This window comes from Lepus europaeus, chromosome 5 (assembly GCF_033115175.1).
Source record: "Lepus europaeus isolate LE1 chromosome 5, mLepTim1.pri, whole genome shotgun sequence".
NCBI classification, from domain to species: Eukaryota; Metazoa; Chordata; class Mammalia; order Lagomorpha; family Leporidae; genus Lepus; species Lepus europaeus.
Window position 1 is genome coordinate 152,163,499 of NC_084831.1, and position 18,803 is coordinate 152,182,301.

General features: G+C 46.0%; 1 protein-coding gene across 1 annotated transcript in view; it reads right to left on the reverse strand.

Moving 5' to 3' along the window:
* AXDND1 (axonemal dynein light chain domain containing 1) overlaps positions 1-18,803 on the reverse strand; it is a 108,501-nt gene that overhangs the window by 71,646 nt on the left and 18,052 nt on the right. The window contains exons 4-8 of the mRNA XM_062190224.1: positions 15,456-15,576; positions 14,133-14,218; positions 11,570-11,626; positions 10,516-10,618; positions 6,814-6,935 (exon numbers count right to left, since the gene is read on the reverse strand). Of these exons, the coding sequence (XP_062046208.1) occupies positions 6,814-6,935; positions 10,516-10,618; positions 11,570-11,626; positions 14,133-14,218; positions 15,456-15,576 (489 nt within the window). The remainder of the gene's footprint in view (positions 1-6,813; positions 6,936-10,515; positions 10,619-11,569; positions 11,627-14,132; positions 14,219-15,455; positions 15,577-18,803) is intronic.

Genomic DNA, 18,803 nt, shown 5'->3' on the forward strand with positions numbered 1-18,803 from the left:
TCCCTGATGATCCAATGGTTAAGATCAGCCAAAAAATTAGCTTCACAAAGATCGCAAAGCACCAAGGAAACAAATCATAATGAATGAGACTCAGAAGAAACAACAAACCACAGACTTTGATTCTAAAGCTCCTGATGTATTAGAATTTTAATTATGAGGCCGGTGCTGTGGCATAGTAGGCTGGACTCAGCCTGTGGTGCCAGCATCCCATGTGGGCGCCAGTCCATGTCCTGGCTGCTCCACTTCTGATCCGGCTCTCTGCTATGGCCTGGGAAAGCAGTGGAAGATGGCCCAAGTCCTTGGGCCCCTGTGCCCACGTGGGAGACCTGGAGGAAGCTCTTGTCTCTGGATCGACAATGCTCCAGCCATTGTGGCCCACTAGGGAGTGAACCAGTGGATGGAAGACCTCTCTCTCTCTCTCTCTCTCTCTCTCTGCCTCTCCTTCTCTCTGTGTAACTCTACCTTTCAAATAAATAAATAAAATCTAAAAAAGTTATCATAATTAGAATATAAAAATATAAAACTATGCATGAAATGTTTGAGAAGTAAAAGATGGAATTAAAAATAAATAGGCAACAAAATGATCCTATCTGATGAGACATCTATAGAAATAAACCAGTAGAACTTTTAGGGGGAAACGCAGTTGTTGAATTAACATAGGTGAGCAACAGCAGAACAGACAGAGCTAAAGAAGGTAGAAAAACACTGGAAAAATTACCTAGGCTGTAGCGCAGAGATAAGGAGAGGGAAATTTTGAGAAACCGATGACTATACAAACAGAGGACATCTAACAGAAACATAATCAAAGTTCCAGAAAGAGAAGTCAGACAGAATGTAAGACGGGCACTGGTCAGAGACCATCACTGACACGTGTTCAAAACTCATAAAAGACATTAATGGGCATATAAAATATAGTCTTCATATAGGTACAGGAAATACAAGAAGAAATTCAGGGGAATTAAATTTACTCTCCTACCTGAGATAAAAACAAAGGACAACGAATGTGAAACCATTTCCAAGACACCGGGTAACACGAGATGAAAGTAAGTGGTCCCCAAGAGACCAGCAGACAGGTGAGCCTGTGTTAGAATCAACGACCACAGCTCCTATCTTACAGAACGAGAAAGGCAAGAGCAAGTTAAATCCAAGTAAGGAGAAGGATGCAAATAATAAAAATCACAGCATAAATCGGTGAAACAGAAAACTGAAAAAACAGAGAAAATCACTGGATCAAAGCCCAGTTTTTCGGGATTAGCAACAGTGATAAAAGTCTGGTTCATTCACTGGGGCACAGAGCATGAAGAAGACAGAACTTGCCAACATTAGGAATGAGAGAGCCGACATGACCACAGCGTCCATGGGCATAAAAAAGATAATAAGGCAGGGCACAGCACGTTGCAATGCCTCTTGGGATACCCACATCACAAACTGGAGTGCCTGTTCCAAGCCTGGCCACTCTGCCTCTGAGCCTGGTTTCTGCTAATGGACAATGGCCCAAGGACTTGAGTTCCTGCCACCCATGTGGGAGGCCTGGATGGAGCACCTGGCTCCTGGTTTTGGCTTGGCCTTGCCCTGCCTGTCATGGGCATTTAGAATGAACCAGTGGATAGAGATCTCTCCTTATCTCCTCCTTGTCTCTGTAGCTCTGCCTTTCAAAGACATAGATCTTTTTTTAAAGGAATATTTTAACACTGTCATACCAACAAATTCAAAAACTTCGATAAATTGGACAAATTTCTGGAAAGATGTAAACCACCAAAGCTCACCTGACAAGGACTAGATAACATGAATATATTTTATATATTAAAGAAATTGAATTTGTAACTTAAAGCATTCTTGCAAAGGAAATTCTTGACTCAGACAATACCCTTAGGAAAGAAATAATGCCAAAGCTACGTAGAAATTTAAGAGCCAGTAGTATCCTGTCGAATTCATTCTCTGAGGCCAATATTACCACAACACCAATAATCAAGCAAAGATATCACTATAAAAGAAGGCAATAACCCATTATCCTTTATGAATACAAATGCAAAAATTCTCCACAAAATACTAGCAAACTCTACCAGCAACAGTTCCAAGGGATACATATGCCATGATCAAGTAGCATTTATTCCAGGGATGCAAGGCTGAATTAACATATGAATGCAGGGGCTTAGCTGACACCTATGGTGCCAACATCCCACGGGGACCCCGGTTTGGGTACCAGTTGCTCCACTTCTGATCCAGCTCTCTGCTCTGGCCTGGGAAAGCAGTGGAGAATGGCCCGAGTCCTTGGGCCCCTGCACCCACGTGGGAGACTCGGAAGAAGCTCCTGGCTCTTGGCTTCGGATCAGTGTAGCTCCAGCTGTTGCGGCCAACTGGGGAGTGACTAGCAGATAGAAGACCTCTCTCTCTCTCTCTCTCTCTCTCTCCCTTTCCTTCTCTCTGTGTGTAGCTCTGACTTTCAAATAAATAAATAAATCTTTTTAAAAAGCCATATGAATGACAATCAGTGTAATATACCATAATAATAATAAAGGACAAAAAACACAGAATAATTTCAATAGACAGAGAAAAAGCACTTGACAAAATCCAACAATCTTTCATAATATTAACACTAAATAAACCAGGAATAGAATGGAACTTCTTCAACACACTAGAGGGCATATATGAAAAACCCATAGCTAATATGATACCTAATCTAAATCTCATGTAATGGTGAAAAACAACATCTTTATCCTAAAAATGGAAGAAATTAATTTCAAACTATATATATATATATATATATATATATATATATATATATATCTGATTAGGAACTAGTATCCAGATACATAAAGAACGCTTACAACTCAACAATATTCATGAAAAGACAGATAATCCAGGGTCAGCACCATGGCTCACTTGGTTAATTCTCTGCCTGTGGCGCTGGCATCCCATATGGGTGCCGGGTTCTAGTCCCGGTTGCTCCTCTTCCAGTCCAGCTCTCTGCTATGGCCTGGGAGGGCAGTGGAGGATGGCCCAAGTGCTTGGTCCCTGCACCCACATGGGAGACCAAGAAGAAGCACCTGGCTCCTGGCCAGGTGCAGTGTCAGCTGTAGCAGCCATTTGGGGAGTGAACCAACGAAGGAAGACCTTTCTCTCTCTCTCTCTCTCTCTCTCTCTCTCTGTCTCTCTCACTGTCTATAACTCTACCTGTCAAATAATAATAATAATAAAAAAGACAAATAATCCAATTTTAAAGTGTGTGGAAGATTTGAATAGACACTTCCCTGATGAAGAAATACAAATGGCCAGTATATACATAGAAAGATGTTCTATGTTGTTAGTTATTAGAGTAAAGCAAATCAAAACCGCAATGAGTTAACATTTCACACCCACCAGGATGGCCATGATCACAAAGATGGACAACAAGTGTAAGGCAGGGTGTTAAGAAATTGCTGGTGGGAATGGAAAACGGCACAGCCCCTCTGGGAGAGTTTGGCAGTTTTCAAAAAAAATTAAACACTTAGTTGCCCTGTGCTTTATTTTTATTTATTTATTTATTTATTTTGACAGAGTGGACAGTGAGAGAAAGACAGAGAGAAAGGTCTTCCTTTTACCGTTGGTTCACCCTCCAGTGGCCGCCGCAGCCGGCGCCCTACTCATCCTGGTCTCCCATGCCGGTGCAGGGCCCAAGCACTTGGGCATCCTCCACTGCCCTCCTGGGCCACAGCAGAGAGCTGGACAGGAAGAGGAGCAACTGGGACAGAATCCGGCGCCCCGACCAGGACTAGAACCCGGGGTGCCAGCACCACAGGCGGAGGATTAGCCTGGTGAGCCCCAGCGCCAGCCAGCCCTGTGATTTAGTGACTCCGCTCCCTGAGGCCCATCGGATGGCTCGGAGGTCCCCGAGGGTGCGGACCCGCTGCGCAGGCATCACCGGCACGAAGACAAGGACAAGGCTCCCGCCACGGTCCCCTCGGCGGGAGAACAGGACGGAGCCCACGCTGAGGGCAGAGGGCGGGGAGCTGGGGCCGCACCGCAGCCGCAGCCGCAGCCGCAAGGAGGCCCGGGCGCCCGGGAGGCGCGCAGCGATCGCGGCCGTGGCCCGTGTCCTGAAGGTGGTCGGCGCCACCACCAGCGCAGGTGACAGGAGGAGGCTGCCGGGAGGGAGCCCGGGGCCCGGGGCGAGCGGCGCGCACGGCACCGCACGGGCCCCCGGCCGTGCCCCCGGGAGGCTGAGAGCAGCGAGGAGCCTGCGCGGCGGCACCGGGCTCAGCACAAGGCGCCGCCCGCCCACGAGACCACGGAAAAGGACAAGGAGGCTCGGAACCACCAGCCCAAGGAGCTGCCCTGTGACCCGGAGGCCACGGCATGCTGGGAGTGGGCGCTGTACAAACGCGGCCCAGCACCTGTCTGCCGAAGGTGGAGGAGCAGCCAGAGGATTCGGACAACCAGCAAAACGTCACCCGCATGGGCAGTCAGCCCCCAACATCCGCTAGGTGCCATGTTGTTAGGGACTATTTTAGGCAATGCCCAGTATACACCCAAGAAGACTGAAACCATCTGCCTCACTTGGGACACACTCATCCCATACTGGGATACCTTAGTTAGAGTCCCAGCTACTGCTGATGTGCACCCTGGGAAGCAGGAGACGACAGGCCAACCACCCAACTGGGCAGGCGATCACAGTGAGTCCGGGCTCCTGGCTTTGGCCTGGCTCTGGCCTGGCTCAGTCTCAGCTGTTGTGAGCATTTAGGAAGTGCACCAGTGGATAGATCGTGCTGTCTCTCTGTCTCTCTTTGCCTCTCTCTCTCTGCCTGCCTGCCTTCCAAATAAAGTGAAATGAACAAAAGAGAAGGCAGGCAGTGAACAGGGGCCGGCGTTGGGGCCCGGTGGCTGAGCTGCTGCTCAGGATGCCTGCAGCCCCTTTCCGAGTGCCTGGAAGATGCACTGGAGACTTCCTAATTGAATGTGGTCCCCTGACCTTCAAAAGAGCCTCTGCCACAATAAAAACACAGCCACCGACTTCCTGTGGGCTGGCAGACACTTCACGAGTCAGCAGTCACCCTGACACCACACTGTCTGCTCTCACCTACTTTGTTCTCTTAACTCCATCTTCACCCTGTTCTAAATCCTTGGCTTTGAAGCCCTACGCAAGGGATCTCTGGTACTTGGATTTAATATTTTTAGTGAGCTCCCTATGTCTTAGTCAACTTCCTTTAAAGGACTTTGGTGTTGACTTGCTTGCCTATCTATCTCTGTTTAGACTTCCAGGAATACAATGCACCCTGTCTTGGCCCCTAGAACCTAACTCTGAAACCTTCCCACACCTGCCTCTCACAAGGGCAAGGTTTGTGTAGCTTGGTATTCATCTAAATCTTTTTCTTTTTTTTTTTTTTTTTAAGATTCATTTATGTATTTGAAACTCAGAGTTACACAGAGAAAGAGAAGGAGAAGCAGAGAAAGAGGGTTCTTCCATCCGCTGGTTCTCTCCCCAGATGGCTGCAATGGCCGGAGCTGTGCTGATCTGAAGCCAGGAGCCAGGAGCTTCTTCCAGGTCTCCCACACGGGTGCAGGAGCCCAAGGACTTGGGCTATCTTCTACTGCTTTCCCAGGCCACAGCAGAGAGCTGGATCACAAGTGGAGCAGCCAGGACTAGAACTGGCATCCATATGGGATGCTGGCACTGCAGGTGGCGGCTTTACCCGCTATGCCACAGCACCAGCCCCATTCATCTAATTCTTGTGCCCTGGCTCCTCATCGATCCCTCCTGGCTTGTCCTGAGACTCATCCCTGTCCTTGTTACCATTTGGGACTACCCAGCTCTTGGTGGTGTCTGTTTACTCCTGTCCAATGGTCACCAGTCTCTTCTAATGGCTTTGCTCCTGATTTCTCAGCGCTGTCAGATGAAGGAACCCAGCTTCCACAGATTAGGTGGTGGGGAAACAGAGCATATCGATACAATTAAATTCAAATTAGAAGAAAGATAATCAGAGAGCTCTAAATAATTTTCCTATGGCTCCATGGCAATTGAGCTCCGAATATGTACACAATTGCTTTAGCTTCCTGGAAAGTAATGCAGTCCCAAGAAGAATGATAGCACCAATAAGATTCATCATCATCGTGGATTATAATGTATTCCAGCAACTACTGCTGTGTTCTTGTTGACACCTCACCACAATCCTGCGAAGGATCTCAATGCTCGGCACAACCTAAGTATTCAATAAATATTGATTTACAAATGAAAAGACAGACAAAACATTCATGGCAGCTACCACCTTCATTTACAAAAGAGAAAATGAAGGCTCTGATTTTTACCACGTTCACATATCAAGATGAAGACTGTACTACAGAAAATGCCATAAAAGTGCAAGCAAGTTCCTTCCTATCAGTAGAAGAGAGAACCGTAATTCTTGGGACTTTTCCAAGAGTAGATATGAACACGATTCTAAGCTAAAAAAAAAATTTTTTGACAGGCAGAGTGGACAGTAGAGGGAGACAGAGAGAAAGGTCTTCCTTTTTGCCTTTGGTTCACCCTCCAATGGCCGCCGCGGTAGGCGCGCTGCTGCCGGCGCACCACGCTGATCCGATGGCAGGAGCCAGGTGCTTCTCCTGGTCTCCCATGGGGTGCAGGGCCCAAGCACTTGGGCCATCCTCCACTGCACTCCCTGGCCACAGCAGAGAGCTGGCCTGGAAGAGGGGCAACCGGGACAGGATCGATGCCCCGACTGGGACTAGAACCTGGTGTGCCAGCGCCGCAAGGCGGAGGATTAGCCTACTGAGCCACGGCGCCGGCCTTCTAAGCTAAAATTTAAAATGAAGCCAGGACATTGCCGGAACAGCTCTAACCTGATTTTGGACAGCAGCTCTCCTCTGTCTGCACAGTCCACACTGACTTGTCGAATCAGCTCATGAAACACGGTGTTGTAAATGGCCTGTTCCTTCCTCAGCAGGTGTAGTAGCTGGTGCATCTGCGGAAGACAGGCGAGGTAGTCAGTAGGTTACTACGGTCTTCTCAGTGAGGAGTATTTTAGCTGGTAAGCACTCTGAGCGTGCGTGTGTAAGTTTTAGAAACACTTTGGTCCATTTATTTCACATATACTTTCATCCTCACGAACAACAGGTCTTCAAAAAACTCATGGAAATGTATAGGATGAAAATATTATGCATGAATTTCAAAGCTGTTGCATCAAAATAAACTCACCTTTTAGTTAAACTTTCCATAAACTTTTTGAAGTCCCCAGTGTGTGTGTGTGTGTGTGTGTGTAGACGTGATATACATGCTTATCTCTTAAAAACCTGTCTAAGTGTGCACCTCTTTTTAGGATATACTGAGAAGGTGTCACTATCACTTCTACATTACACTTGTCCAAAACACGCAACCTGAACCTAAGCAGGATAATAAGACAAACCAACATTCTACAGAATAACTGGCCTTTGCCCTTTAAAATAACAAGCTCAAGAAAAACAGAGAGAGGTGGTGTCTGGTGCAGGAGTGAAGTCTCCATTGGGATGCCCGCAGTCCATACCAGTGTGCCTAGTTCAAATCCTGGCTGCTCTGCTTGCAACCCAGCTCCCTGCTGATGCACACCCTGGGAGGCAGCAGGTGCTGGCTTAAGTGCTTGGGTCCCCTGCCACCCATGCAGAAGACCCGGATGGAGTGCTGAGTCTCTGCTTTGGTCTGGCCTCGCCTTGGCTGTTGCAGGCATTTAGGAAGTGGACCAGTGGATGAAAGATCTGTCACTCTCTAATTTTTAAAAGAAAATTTCTTAAAAAGAAAAACAAAAACTGAGGAACTGTTTGAAATGAAAGATGTCTAGAGGAACCCAACAACCAAAAGCACTGTGTGGCCCTGGGATGCTAGACTGAGGCTGGAGAAAGCAGCTGCAGAAGCCATTAGAGGGACAACTGATGAAGTGCGAGATCTGAATGCGGACTGGTTAGATAATGCTACCGTATCAACGTTCAGTTTCCTGAGTTTGATAACTATTGTGTGGATATGGAAAAGAACATCCTTATCTGTAGGGAACAGGCCCTGGAATACTTGGGGTCCAAAATGGGCCAGGGGAAAACTGCGCATGTGACAGACAGACGGGAGAACACGTGATCAGACAGGGAACAGCAGCAACAATGGGATGGAGAATCCGGATGTCATGGTTTGGATGCCTCCTCCAGAGCTCACCTTGAAGTTTAGTTACCACGGACAGCTTTAAAAGGCAGCGCCTCTAAGAAGTGATTACATCATGAGGACTGGGCCCTCAGGACTGGAGGGATGCCATCATGGATGGACAGTCAGTTACCATGGGAATGAGCTGGGTGAGTCTGGCTTTTCCTCTCGGTCTCACAGGCTCACACCTGCCCCTGGACCATCCACCGTGCAGCAAGGCAACCCTAGCCAGACCCGGAGCCACAGGCCAAATACATGCCAATTGCTAATGAGTTACCAAACCCGTGGTATTCTGTTATAGTAATAAAAAAGGGACTAAGATTCTGGGTAAACATTACATAGGGATGCCTTGTACTGAACTTGTTCTTGACGTTTTCAGATTCATACAAACAAAAATTATAAAATAAAAATAACTCTCAAAAAGAAAAAATGTATTATCTATATAAATGGAAAATGTTCATTAAGTACAAAACAAAAATTACACATGGTGAGAAAGCATTGGCAGTGTTTATTAAGTGGTGCCAAAAACAGTGGGTCTTTAAACAAAAAAGTGTAACAAATTCTGGCCAGGGTACAGAGAAAGGAAAACACTATTGGTGGTAAGGTAAATTAATAAAGACTGATTGGAAAGCAGTAAGGAGGTGCCTCAAAACACCAGAAATACAGCTCTCATATGACCCAGCAATTCTACTACTGAGGACATATCCAGAGAAAATGAAACCAGTATATCAAAGACATATCATCACTCTCAGGTTTTTCTGGGGAACCATTTGCAATGCTCAAGCTATAGAATCAACCCAGATATGTCTCGATGGATACACGATAAAGAAAATACACAATAGATACACAATGGGACATTATCAACATGGATGGACGTGAAGGACATTAAGTTCAAGGAAATAAGTCAGGCACACAATGGCAAAGGCTGTACCTTCTCACTTACATGTGGACACTTCAAATGCCTGTCACAAAACAGAGGCTAGGATGATGGGCCCCTGAGACTGGCAAGTTGGGGAGAGTGGAGAGAGGAAGGTTAATGGGCACAGAGACACAGCTGAAGACGAAGAATCGCTGCTAATGTTCTACAGTGCAGAGGGGAACTATGGCTAACGCAGATTAACGGTGTATTTTAAATAACCAGTAGAGAGCATTTTTTAATGTTCCTAAAACAAAGAAACAATAAGTGCCAAAGGTAATGGATATGCTGACCATCCTGAGTGCATTACACACTGTGTATGCACACAGAAAACCAAAACAGTCCCTAAGTGCACACATCAACGGGGCCACGCAGTAATATGCAACCATTCTGAGTGGATACACACTGTGTACACACACAGAATAACCACACCAGTCACTAAGTGCGCACATCAACAGAACCACATAGTAATATGTAGTCGTCCTGAGTGGATACACACTGTGTACACACACAGAAAACCACACCAGTCCCTAAGTGCACACATCAACAGGGCCACGCAGGAATGGTAACATCACATGCCACTGGTGACGTCTCAGTCCGTGACACGCTGCATGGCAGACTGTGCAGTCCCATAAGAATACAATGGATTGCCATGCAGCAATTCAGTGAATGAACCAGTGGATCAAAGAGCAATATTTCTCTGTGTGTCTCTCTCTCCCTCCCTCTCTCTCTCTCCCTCTCTCTCTCTCTCTCTCTCTCTCACTGTAATTCTTATGTATAAATAAAAAAATAAATCTTTTAAAAAGTGGTAATAAAAAAATCAGACATCCATATGGAAAACATAATGATGTGTATGTTACATTGTATATAAAAATTAACTCAGACATTGCCGACTTAAATGTAAGATCTAAAACTTAAAAAAAAAAACTTCTAGAATAAAATATCTGACAAAAATTTTAAAAAAAAAAAGAGAATACAACGGATTTCAGAAGCTCCTGTTGCCTAGTGCTTTTACTGTCTCTTCTACATTCAGGTATGTTTCGATAAAGGAATACCTCCCACTGCGTGACAGCTGCCTACGGTGTTCAGTGCAGTAATATACCGCACGGTAGGGTAGGTAGTAAGCTGTATCGTCACGGCTTATGTAAGCGCACTATGACGTTTGCACAACAAAATCCCCTAAAGACGTACTTCTCAGAGTGTGGCACCAGTAAGCAATGCGTGTACTGATGAGCTCTCAGGGTTTGCCTGGTGCCAGGCCTTCTTCCCCGCACTTTGCATTTGCTCTGTAGTTTACCCTCCATGCAGCCCTGTAGGGTAGCTACTATCATCTGTGAGTTACGATGGGGTTCTGAGAGACAGGGATGTCACCTGCTAGTAAGGAGCAGGGCAGGACTGCGTCCCGGGCTGCTGCCTCCAGGACGCTTGCTCTTAACCGTGACTGAGGTGCTTGGGTCTCTGCAGCTACCTTGGTTGGTCCTGAGTACTCCTGATTCTCCACCGTAGCCCTCTCTAACATAGCATCCATCACGTCACTCAGCTGGACAACTTCCACTCGCTTATTTGGTTTCCTGAAAGAGGAAGGTGGCAGACTCGTGTAATTAGTGCAACAACAAGACACCCTCAAGTGACAGGAAGAATACAGAACCCAGAAAGAGAGTGCACACACTACAGAATGTCATTGACGCATTAGACTTGTTTCTATTGATCTAGTGGGATCGCGGTAATACAGTGAAAGAGATAAAAATGCAAATGACACGAAATTCTATATAAGTACTGTGTAGGATTGTAAACAGTCTAAACACGACAGATAAGCGCCAAGTTGTTAACATGGATCCCTCTATAATGTAAGAGGGAAAAAGGGAACAAAAGGGGGGAATCAGCAGTGAAATAGAGAAACACTAATGATTGAATGCAGACAACAGAATATTGTATCTTACTTGGGGCGGCATTCGGTCTAGCAGCTAACACGCCACTTGGGACACCACATCCAGAATCAGAGCGGCTGGGTTAGAGTCCAGGCTCTGCCCTCTGTCCCAGCCTCCTGCTGCTGTGCGCCTAATGGGCAGGAGGCAAGGGCTCCGAGAGCCGGGTCTCTGCCAACCAGGGAGACCTGCATTGACCCATTCCTGGCTCCCGGCTGCAGCCTGTCCGGGGCCCAGCTACTGCGGTGTGAGAGGGAATCAATATGAAGGAGTGCTCTCTTTCTTTCTCTCTTTCTCCTGTCTCTCTGCCTTTCAAATAAACGAAAAAAATATTTTATAGCACTTAAATATTATACTGTATATATGTAAACAGGTAAAATTAAATATGAAATTGAGCAAATGAAATATGTAAAAATTGAGTATGCAATTCGAACTAAACAAAATCGCTGATTAGATTATGGACTATGGGCAGTTATTGTCTTGAGTGTCTGCTAAATTTTAATGTTTTTTTTTTTTTTTCAATAAGGCACCAGGAAAAAGGACTATGTATACACCTAGTGATTCTAAGAAACACGGTGGGCAATGAGCCATACTTACATGGAAGGGAAGAGCAACAGCCTGTTCTCACTGTCTGTGAGGAGAGTCGTGTATTTGCTACAAAACAAGACAGGCAGGTGTTAGCTGCAAGACATTTTCTGTCCTGTTGATCAGTCAGCACACACAGCGCTCAGCATCTCCGTCTCTAAGGGCCGCTCTCCACCAAGAGGAACCCGTGCTCCCCGGAAAACAGTGCCTTGTGCCTCATTTCGGCGCCGGAGCCGGCCAACAGCGCCGGGAAAGTGGGAAGCGATCAGGAAGGCCTGTCTTGCACACGCGATGTCATGGCCGAGCACTCCCACGCACCCACAGATGCCGGTAAGACCACACGTCGCGTCTGGTAATGGAAGTCCACCACATTCTCAAAACGTCGGAACGTGGAAATTTCTGCATTCATTTTATAAAAACCTGACTTTTCAGAAAGGGAAGGGTGTTCTAAAACATGGAAATCTTCAGGGCAACCAAGCATGGGATGGAATGTGTACGAAATGGAGCCGAATCCCCGTCAGGTATGTGTTCTGAACGCTCTGCTTACACCTGGGTAAGTACCACAGCGAATCTCTTCCGGGGACCCCGGGGTTATCCTTGAACTCCACCATCACTGTGTGTCTATGTCTTCCAGTAGTTAATTAGCATTTCCTTCGATTCTGCCCTCTAACAGTCCATTCACGAGATCAATTTTCAGGATTTAGAACGGTGAACATCTCGAGGGCACACAAAGACTTAAAATACAGTTTCAGTGTGTGAAGAAAATGAAAGTGTGAGAAGGACCTGAATCTATTCTCCCTGAAAAAGTGATTCATGGCTCATTTCAGGGCTAGAGTTGGGAAACACAGACGAACCTGGAAATCTTAATGATGTACAAAACGTTTAAGTGTTCAGACAATGATGGAGATATGTCCAAAGAATATGAGAGCCAGTTCAAAGGAGCTGCCATTGGCCAAACCAGGAAAAACTGGCACATCAAGATAAATTATGGAGGGGCTGGCGCTGTAGCATTGTGGGTTAAAGCTCTGGCCTGAAGCGCTGGCATCCCATATGGGCACCGGTTCTAGTCCCGGCTGCTCCTCTTCTGATCCAGCTCTCTGCCATGGCCTGGGAAAGCAGCAGAAGATGGCCCAAATGCTTGGGCCCCTGCACCCGTGTGGGAGCTCCTGGCTCCTGGCTTCGGATCAGTGCAGCTCCAACCATTGCGGCCATCAGGGGAGTGAACCAGCAGATGGAAGACCTCTCTCTCTGTCTCCACCTCTCTCTGTAACTCTTTCAAATAAATAAAATAAATCTTTTAAAAAAAAAAAAAGATAAGTTATGGGGGCTGGCATTGTGGCACAGCGGGTAAAGCTGCAGTCTGCAACACCAGCATCCCATATAGATGTCCCAACTGCTCCACTTCTGATCCAGCTCCCTGCTAACAGCCTAGGAAAAGTGGCAAAAGATTGCTCAAGTATTTGGGCCGCATAGCCATGCGGGAGACCCCAAAAAACTCCTGATTCCTGGCTTTGGACTGGCCCAGCCCTGACCATTGCAGCCATATGGGGAATGAACCAGCAGATGGAAGACCTTTCTCTCTCTCTCTCTCTCTCTCTCTCACTCTCTAACTCTCTAACTCTGACTTTCAAATAAATAAAAAAATTTTTTGAAAAATTAATTAAATGGAGGAATTATTTCTAAGAAAAACAATGGTAGTAAAGAATTAAAACATACAAATAAAATGGAAATTCAGGAGTCGACATGGTAAAATGCCAATTAATAAATATGGAAGAAACAATGGAGCTAAAAAAAAACAGCCAAAGAGCTGTAACTCGTAGGTTATTGAGAAATATCACTAACACATCTAGCAGTAAAGGGCCACAATGTCTCAACTGACTCTTGAACACTTTAAAAATGTGTGTGTGCGCATGCGTGTGTGTATAAAGTAAATGAGGCAAAATACAAAAACCCAGTGAATTAGGGTAGAAGGCATATGGGAGTTCCTTGTCCTTTTTTGCAACTTTTCTGTTCAAATTTCTGTTTGAAATTATACACAAATAAAAATTACCCCAAAAAATGAATTCCATTTCGGCTCTCTGTGGCAAAACATTCTGCAATGTACCAGCATAAGGGAATGTCATATAACATACCCACAGAACAGGATCAAAGGGCGACAGCCACTGAATATTGTAAAGCCTCAGTCCCAAGTCGGCTCCATTTTGAATCCCACGCACAGGAATGAAAGAGAGCACGACCAGTCTACAGCGTGCAGCAGAGCCCTGGAGTGTGCATTACGAGAGACCCAGAGAGCCACTTTCGCTGGTGTTCATGGCTACTGCTCAAAGCCATTCCTAAAGCTTGCAGGTAATAAAGTTACATTTTAAAAAAATTCACAGTTAAATGGCAGGAAAAGAGAGAAAACAACTAAAATCACTAAATCCCAAACTTTGAAAAAGTCCTTCTTACTAGTGTTTTAAAAAGTATGTCTTGAACAGTGTAAGGGTGGCTTGCACGCTTCAGTGTGGACGCGGCAAGGGACCTGCGTGCAGACCCGGGACGCAGGAGGCACTTCAACACGCATCGCAGTACTCACTCATCGTAGCACTCCAAACCGGACACTCCCGTGCTTGACACAATGTGGAACTCCTCAGGAACCAAAGTGTCTGTTAGAGTCTTTGGCTTCAAAAATAAATAAAAAGAAAGAAGGGCGGGGGGGGGGGGGGGGGGAGGGGAGGAATACATTAACAGAGGAAAAAAATGAACTGTAGAAATTCTAACTCCTATCCCAAAGGGATACTCATTAAAGTTGAAGGTTTTGATCAGAGAAACGACAATATTAGTAATATGGATCACATAAAATGACAAAAATCTTTAACACAGAGCACATAGTTTTTAAATAACCATGAATTAGAGAACAACCTTTGCTCTGGTTCAGTGGCTTGTCGATTTCTGAGTGGAAGCCCCACGAGGATTGAACTGTGCAACGCTCAAGCCCCCTATGTAACACAGCACAGCGTGGGACACAGCCTCCTCTCGGCCTCCCGGACACTTTAAATCATCTCCAGACCACGTATAAGACCCGATGCGACGTAAATACTGTGTGGAGAGCTGTTGTGCTGTACATCGCTTGGGGAATGGCAGGGAAAAAGATCTGTGCATACACAATTTTTTTTCCTGTTTTGGATCCAAGGTTGCAGAACATGCAGATACAGGGGCACTGTATTCAGAAATGCATTAACTCCTCTTTGAAATTCAGTGGGAAATGTAAAATTCAACTTTGAAAGATACCAAAGATAGGCCGGCGCCGTGGCTCAACAGGCTAATCCTCCGCCTTGTGGCGCCAGCACACCGGGTTCTAGTCCCGGTCAGGGCTCCGGATTCTGTCCCGGTTGCCCCTCTTCCAGGCCAGCTCTCTGCTGTGGCCAGGGAGTGCAGTGGAGGATGGCCCAAGTGCTTGGGCCCTGCACCCGCATGGGAGACCAGGAGAAGCACCTGGCTCCTGCCATCGGATCAGCGCGGTGCGCCAGCCGCAGCGCGCCTACCGCGGCGGCCATTGGAGGGTGAACCAACGGCAAAGGAAGACCTTTCTCTCTGTCTCTCTCTCACACTGTCCACTCTGCCTGTCTAAAAAATAAAAAAATAAATAAATAAAAAAGATACCAAAGATAAGAACTCTGTAACTTTACATGTGGATTTCTGAGAGCAGGGGGAAAAAAATCTTGTCTTTTACACCACATTTTCTAGACTTCAGAGGACAACTGTGGTTTGGAAAACGGCTTAGTAAATCCCTTTGATGTCCTCCCACTAAATACTCTAGTAATTAGGAAGTGCTGTGAAGATGATAACATCACTTTGTATTTGGTGAAATAAACTTTGAAACGTGGAGAGAGGGAGAGAAGAGGGTCGAATCCTTTACCTTATGGGGCACGATGACACCGTCCTTTGACGCTAACGACCGGTCCAGAGCTGGCGGACACAGCGCATTCTCCTGAGCTTTTCCTTGTGCATATTTAACATCATACAGAAAAGAAATATCCCTAAACGAGAAGAGAACACAGTCACCAGGTAAACTTTCTGTCTGGTGGGCAAAGTGGCCGCCTGTGTCAGCGAAACCGATGTCCTTGTCACACACTCTGCTGTGACGACTTCTTCCCCACCTGGAATTCCTCATTCACATCACACACTCGCTCCTCCCTTCACTCTCAGATTAAGGCAGATCCTCTTCCCCACAATCGACTTCCCCCACGTGTGGCCTGGAATCCATCTTTGCCCATAGCCTCAAGGATCGCATATCAAATGGATACAATGTTGTGTGTACCCCCCAGTCCCCTTGCTCTATTCCAAATCGTTCCCTCTTTTAAAAGTTTCCCCTTCTCCCTGCATTGCTGTCCCATTATCATGCTCTATCCCTCCATCCGTCATGTCTACCTCTCTGTTAGACATCAAATTTCTGGAAGTTTCTCTCCCGACACCATTCTTCAGAAGGCTGATGACAGCTCAGCACTGCTAAATGAAACAATTCCTCAGCAGTTATCTTCTCCACATTTTCCCGGAATATTTTCCAGGGCTGATCTATTTTTAATTGTTTATTAACTTGTTTATTTGAAAGCCAGAGAAACAGAAGCAGACAGAGATGTCCTATCCACTGGCTCTCTCCCCCAAATGCCTGAAACAGTGGAGGCGGGGCCAGTCCAAAGCTAGGAGCCCAGAACCCAATACAGGTCTCCCACATGGGTGGCAGGGATCCAGGTACTTAGTTCATCACCTGCTGCTTCCCAGGGTGTTCACTAGCAGGAAGCTACAATTGGAAGTGAAACTAGGACTCAATCCCAGGCACTCCAGCACGGGCTCTGGGGGTCCCAGGCAGCACCTTGACTGTTGCATCAATTGCCCTCCCCCCGCCCCCAGATTCTCTGTGTTCCTGGGCTCTCCTGGTTCTTTTGTTGTTAAAGATCAGAGTGACAAAGCGGGGGGCGGGGGGGGAGAGGGAAGAAGAGAGAGAGAATCAATGAGTCGTCCATCTACTGCTTCGCTCCCCAGATGGCCGAAATGACCAGAACTCTGATATGGGATGCCATCGTGGTAAGCGATGGCTTAACCCACTACACCGTAACACCAGCCCCTCCCAGGGTTCTTCTGCCCTCTTTAGCTACTCCTCCTAGGACTTTTACATGTCCACCTGCTACTAACAGAACTGCACCCCAGAGTTCCGTCCTTACTCCTCTACTAGTCTTTCGCTACATTTCCTCCCTCGGCAAGGCCACCAAACTCCACCTTAAGAGTTGTTCTCCCGAGGTACGTCTGAACGCTTCCATCCTATCTTTTCACTCTCCTGTATCTACTCAGTCTGTCTGTTAATACCACCAATCCTCTCATCAAAACCTCAACATCCATGATTGATCCTTTCCCAGCCTTTCCCTTTAATATCCAGCCTGTGCCTAACACATTGGTTGTATAGTCACCTGCACACCACTACAGCAGCCGGTCTTCCTGTCTCTTGCCAATGGCAAGTCATTAAAGTTGTCACCGCATTTCATGTGGCCTCTCTGGCCCCTCTAGTATATTCTATCCACTTCCGCTGAATTTATCTCCCTACGGCACAGCTGCCTGTACACGACTTTCAGATGTCTCTGTCCTGCCACTCAACTTTAAGGTCAGCTCTGGTCTGACCCAGGCTCTTTCCCATGCACTGCTGTTATCCGCTCACAGTGGTCGTAACACCCTGATTTCCCTTGAGGAATCATCTTGCTCCTGCTTACCAGAGGTTATCAAAAAAGGCTCCTCCGTTAGTGGGAAACTGAAAGACATTCCCATATGGCCCAGCTAACACACTGTGCCAATGGAAATTTCCTGGTTTTCATACGTGTACCATGATGGTGTAAGATGCTGCTACTCGGGAAAGATGGGGGATCGGTGCACAGCAGCAGAGTTTCTGTGCTACTTCTGCAACATTTCTGTAAGTCTAAAATCATTTCAAAACACACTGAATAAGATGAAATAGAGTAAAAAAATGCAAAAGTAGCCGAGATGCAGGCATTGGTCTAAGCTAGGCCAAACATACTCTCTCGGAAGACTGAATTTTTTTTCCCCCTGCTTTCCTTATCTTTTAAAAATATATTATTTACTATTTTTGAGATATCATATTTGTAATTTACATTATAGTCGAAGATGTACTGGCTCCACTGAATAGAGTTCAACAAATAAAAAGACCACAGTCCAGCAGGAAATCAGGTAAGGGCTGTGCACGATACTTACAGGACAACAGGTTCAACTTCACTTAAAATAGCCACAAAATCATTAAAACTACAGTAAATAATTCCTATCAATTTGACAAATATTTAAAATAAACTTTGACAAAACACTGTTATTTGCAGCAAAATTGATACATTCAGGCATTTCTTTCTTTCTTTTTAAAAATTTTGTCTCCCACATATAAGGGGGAAATGCAGTATTTGTGTTTGGCTTATTTCACTCAACATGATGTCTACCAACTCCAACCATCTTGCAGCCTGTGACGGAATTTCACTGTTTTTTAAAAAATATTTATTTATTTGAAAGGCAGAATTACAGAGAGAGAGTGAGAGATAGGGAGAGATAGAAAGAGTTTACTCCCCAAATGGGTACAACAGCCAGGGCTAGGCCAGAACCAAAGCCAGGGGCCAGGAGCTTCTTCCAGGTCTCCCACATGGGTGCAGGGGCCAAAGCACCTGGGCCATCTTCTGCTGCTTCCCAGGCACATTAGCAGGGCTCTGGATCAGAAGTGGAGCAGCCGGGACCCAAACAGGAACTCATATAGGATGCTGGCATTGCAAGGCGTGGTTTAACTCGCTGCTCCACAATACCAGCCCTGAATTTGTTATTTTTATAGCTGAGTAATAGACACATAGATAGACAGACAGATAGATAAACAGATAGCTCTCACATTTTTAACCCATTCATCTGATGATGGAAACCCTGGATGATTCTATATTTTGGATACTGTATACAGTGCTGCTATAAAGAATGGTCAAAAATGTGTGAAATTAATTTGTTCAGCAAAGGTTCAGAATAAGTGACAGAAAACGTGCTAGATGAAGGGGATAGACAGCTATGCACTCCCAGCCCCCGACAAGACACAGTCTCTACTACTGTAAAGCATTCAACATAGAGGGGGAGATTCACAAATAAACAAACAAAGGCAAACATGATGTCTATCATGGTGGAGTACAGGATGTTACAGGAACAATGAAAGACGGTATAGACCGAATCACGGAAAGCCTAAGGA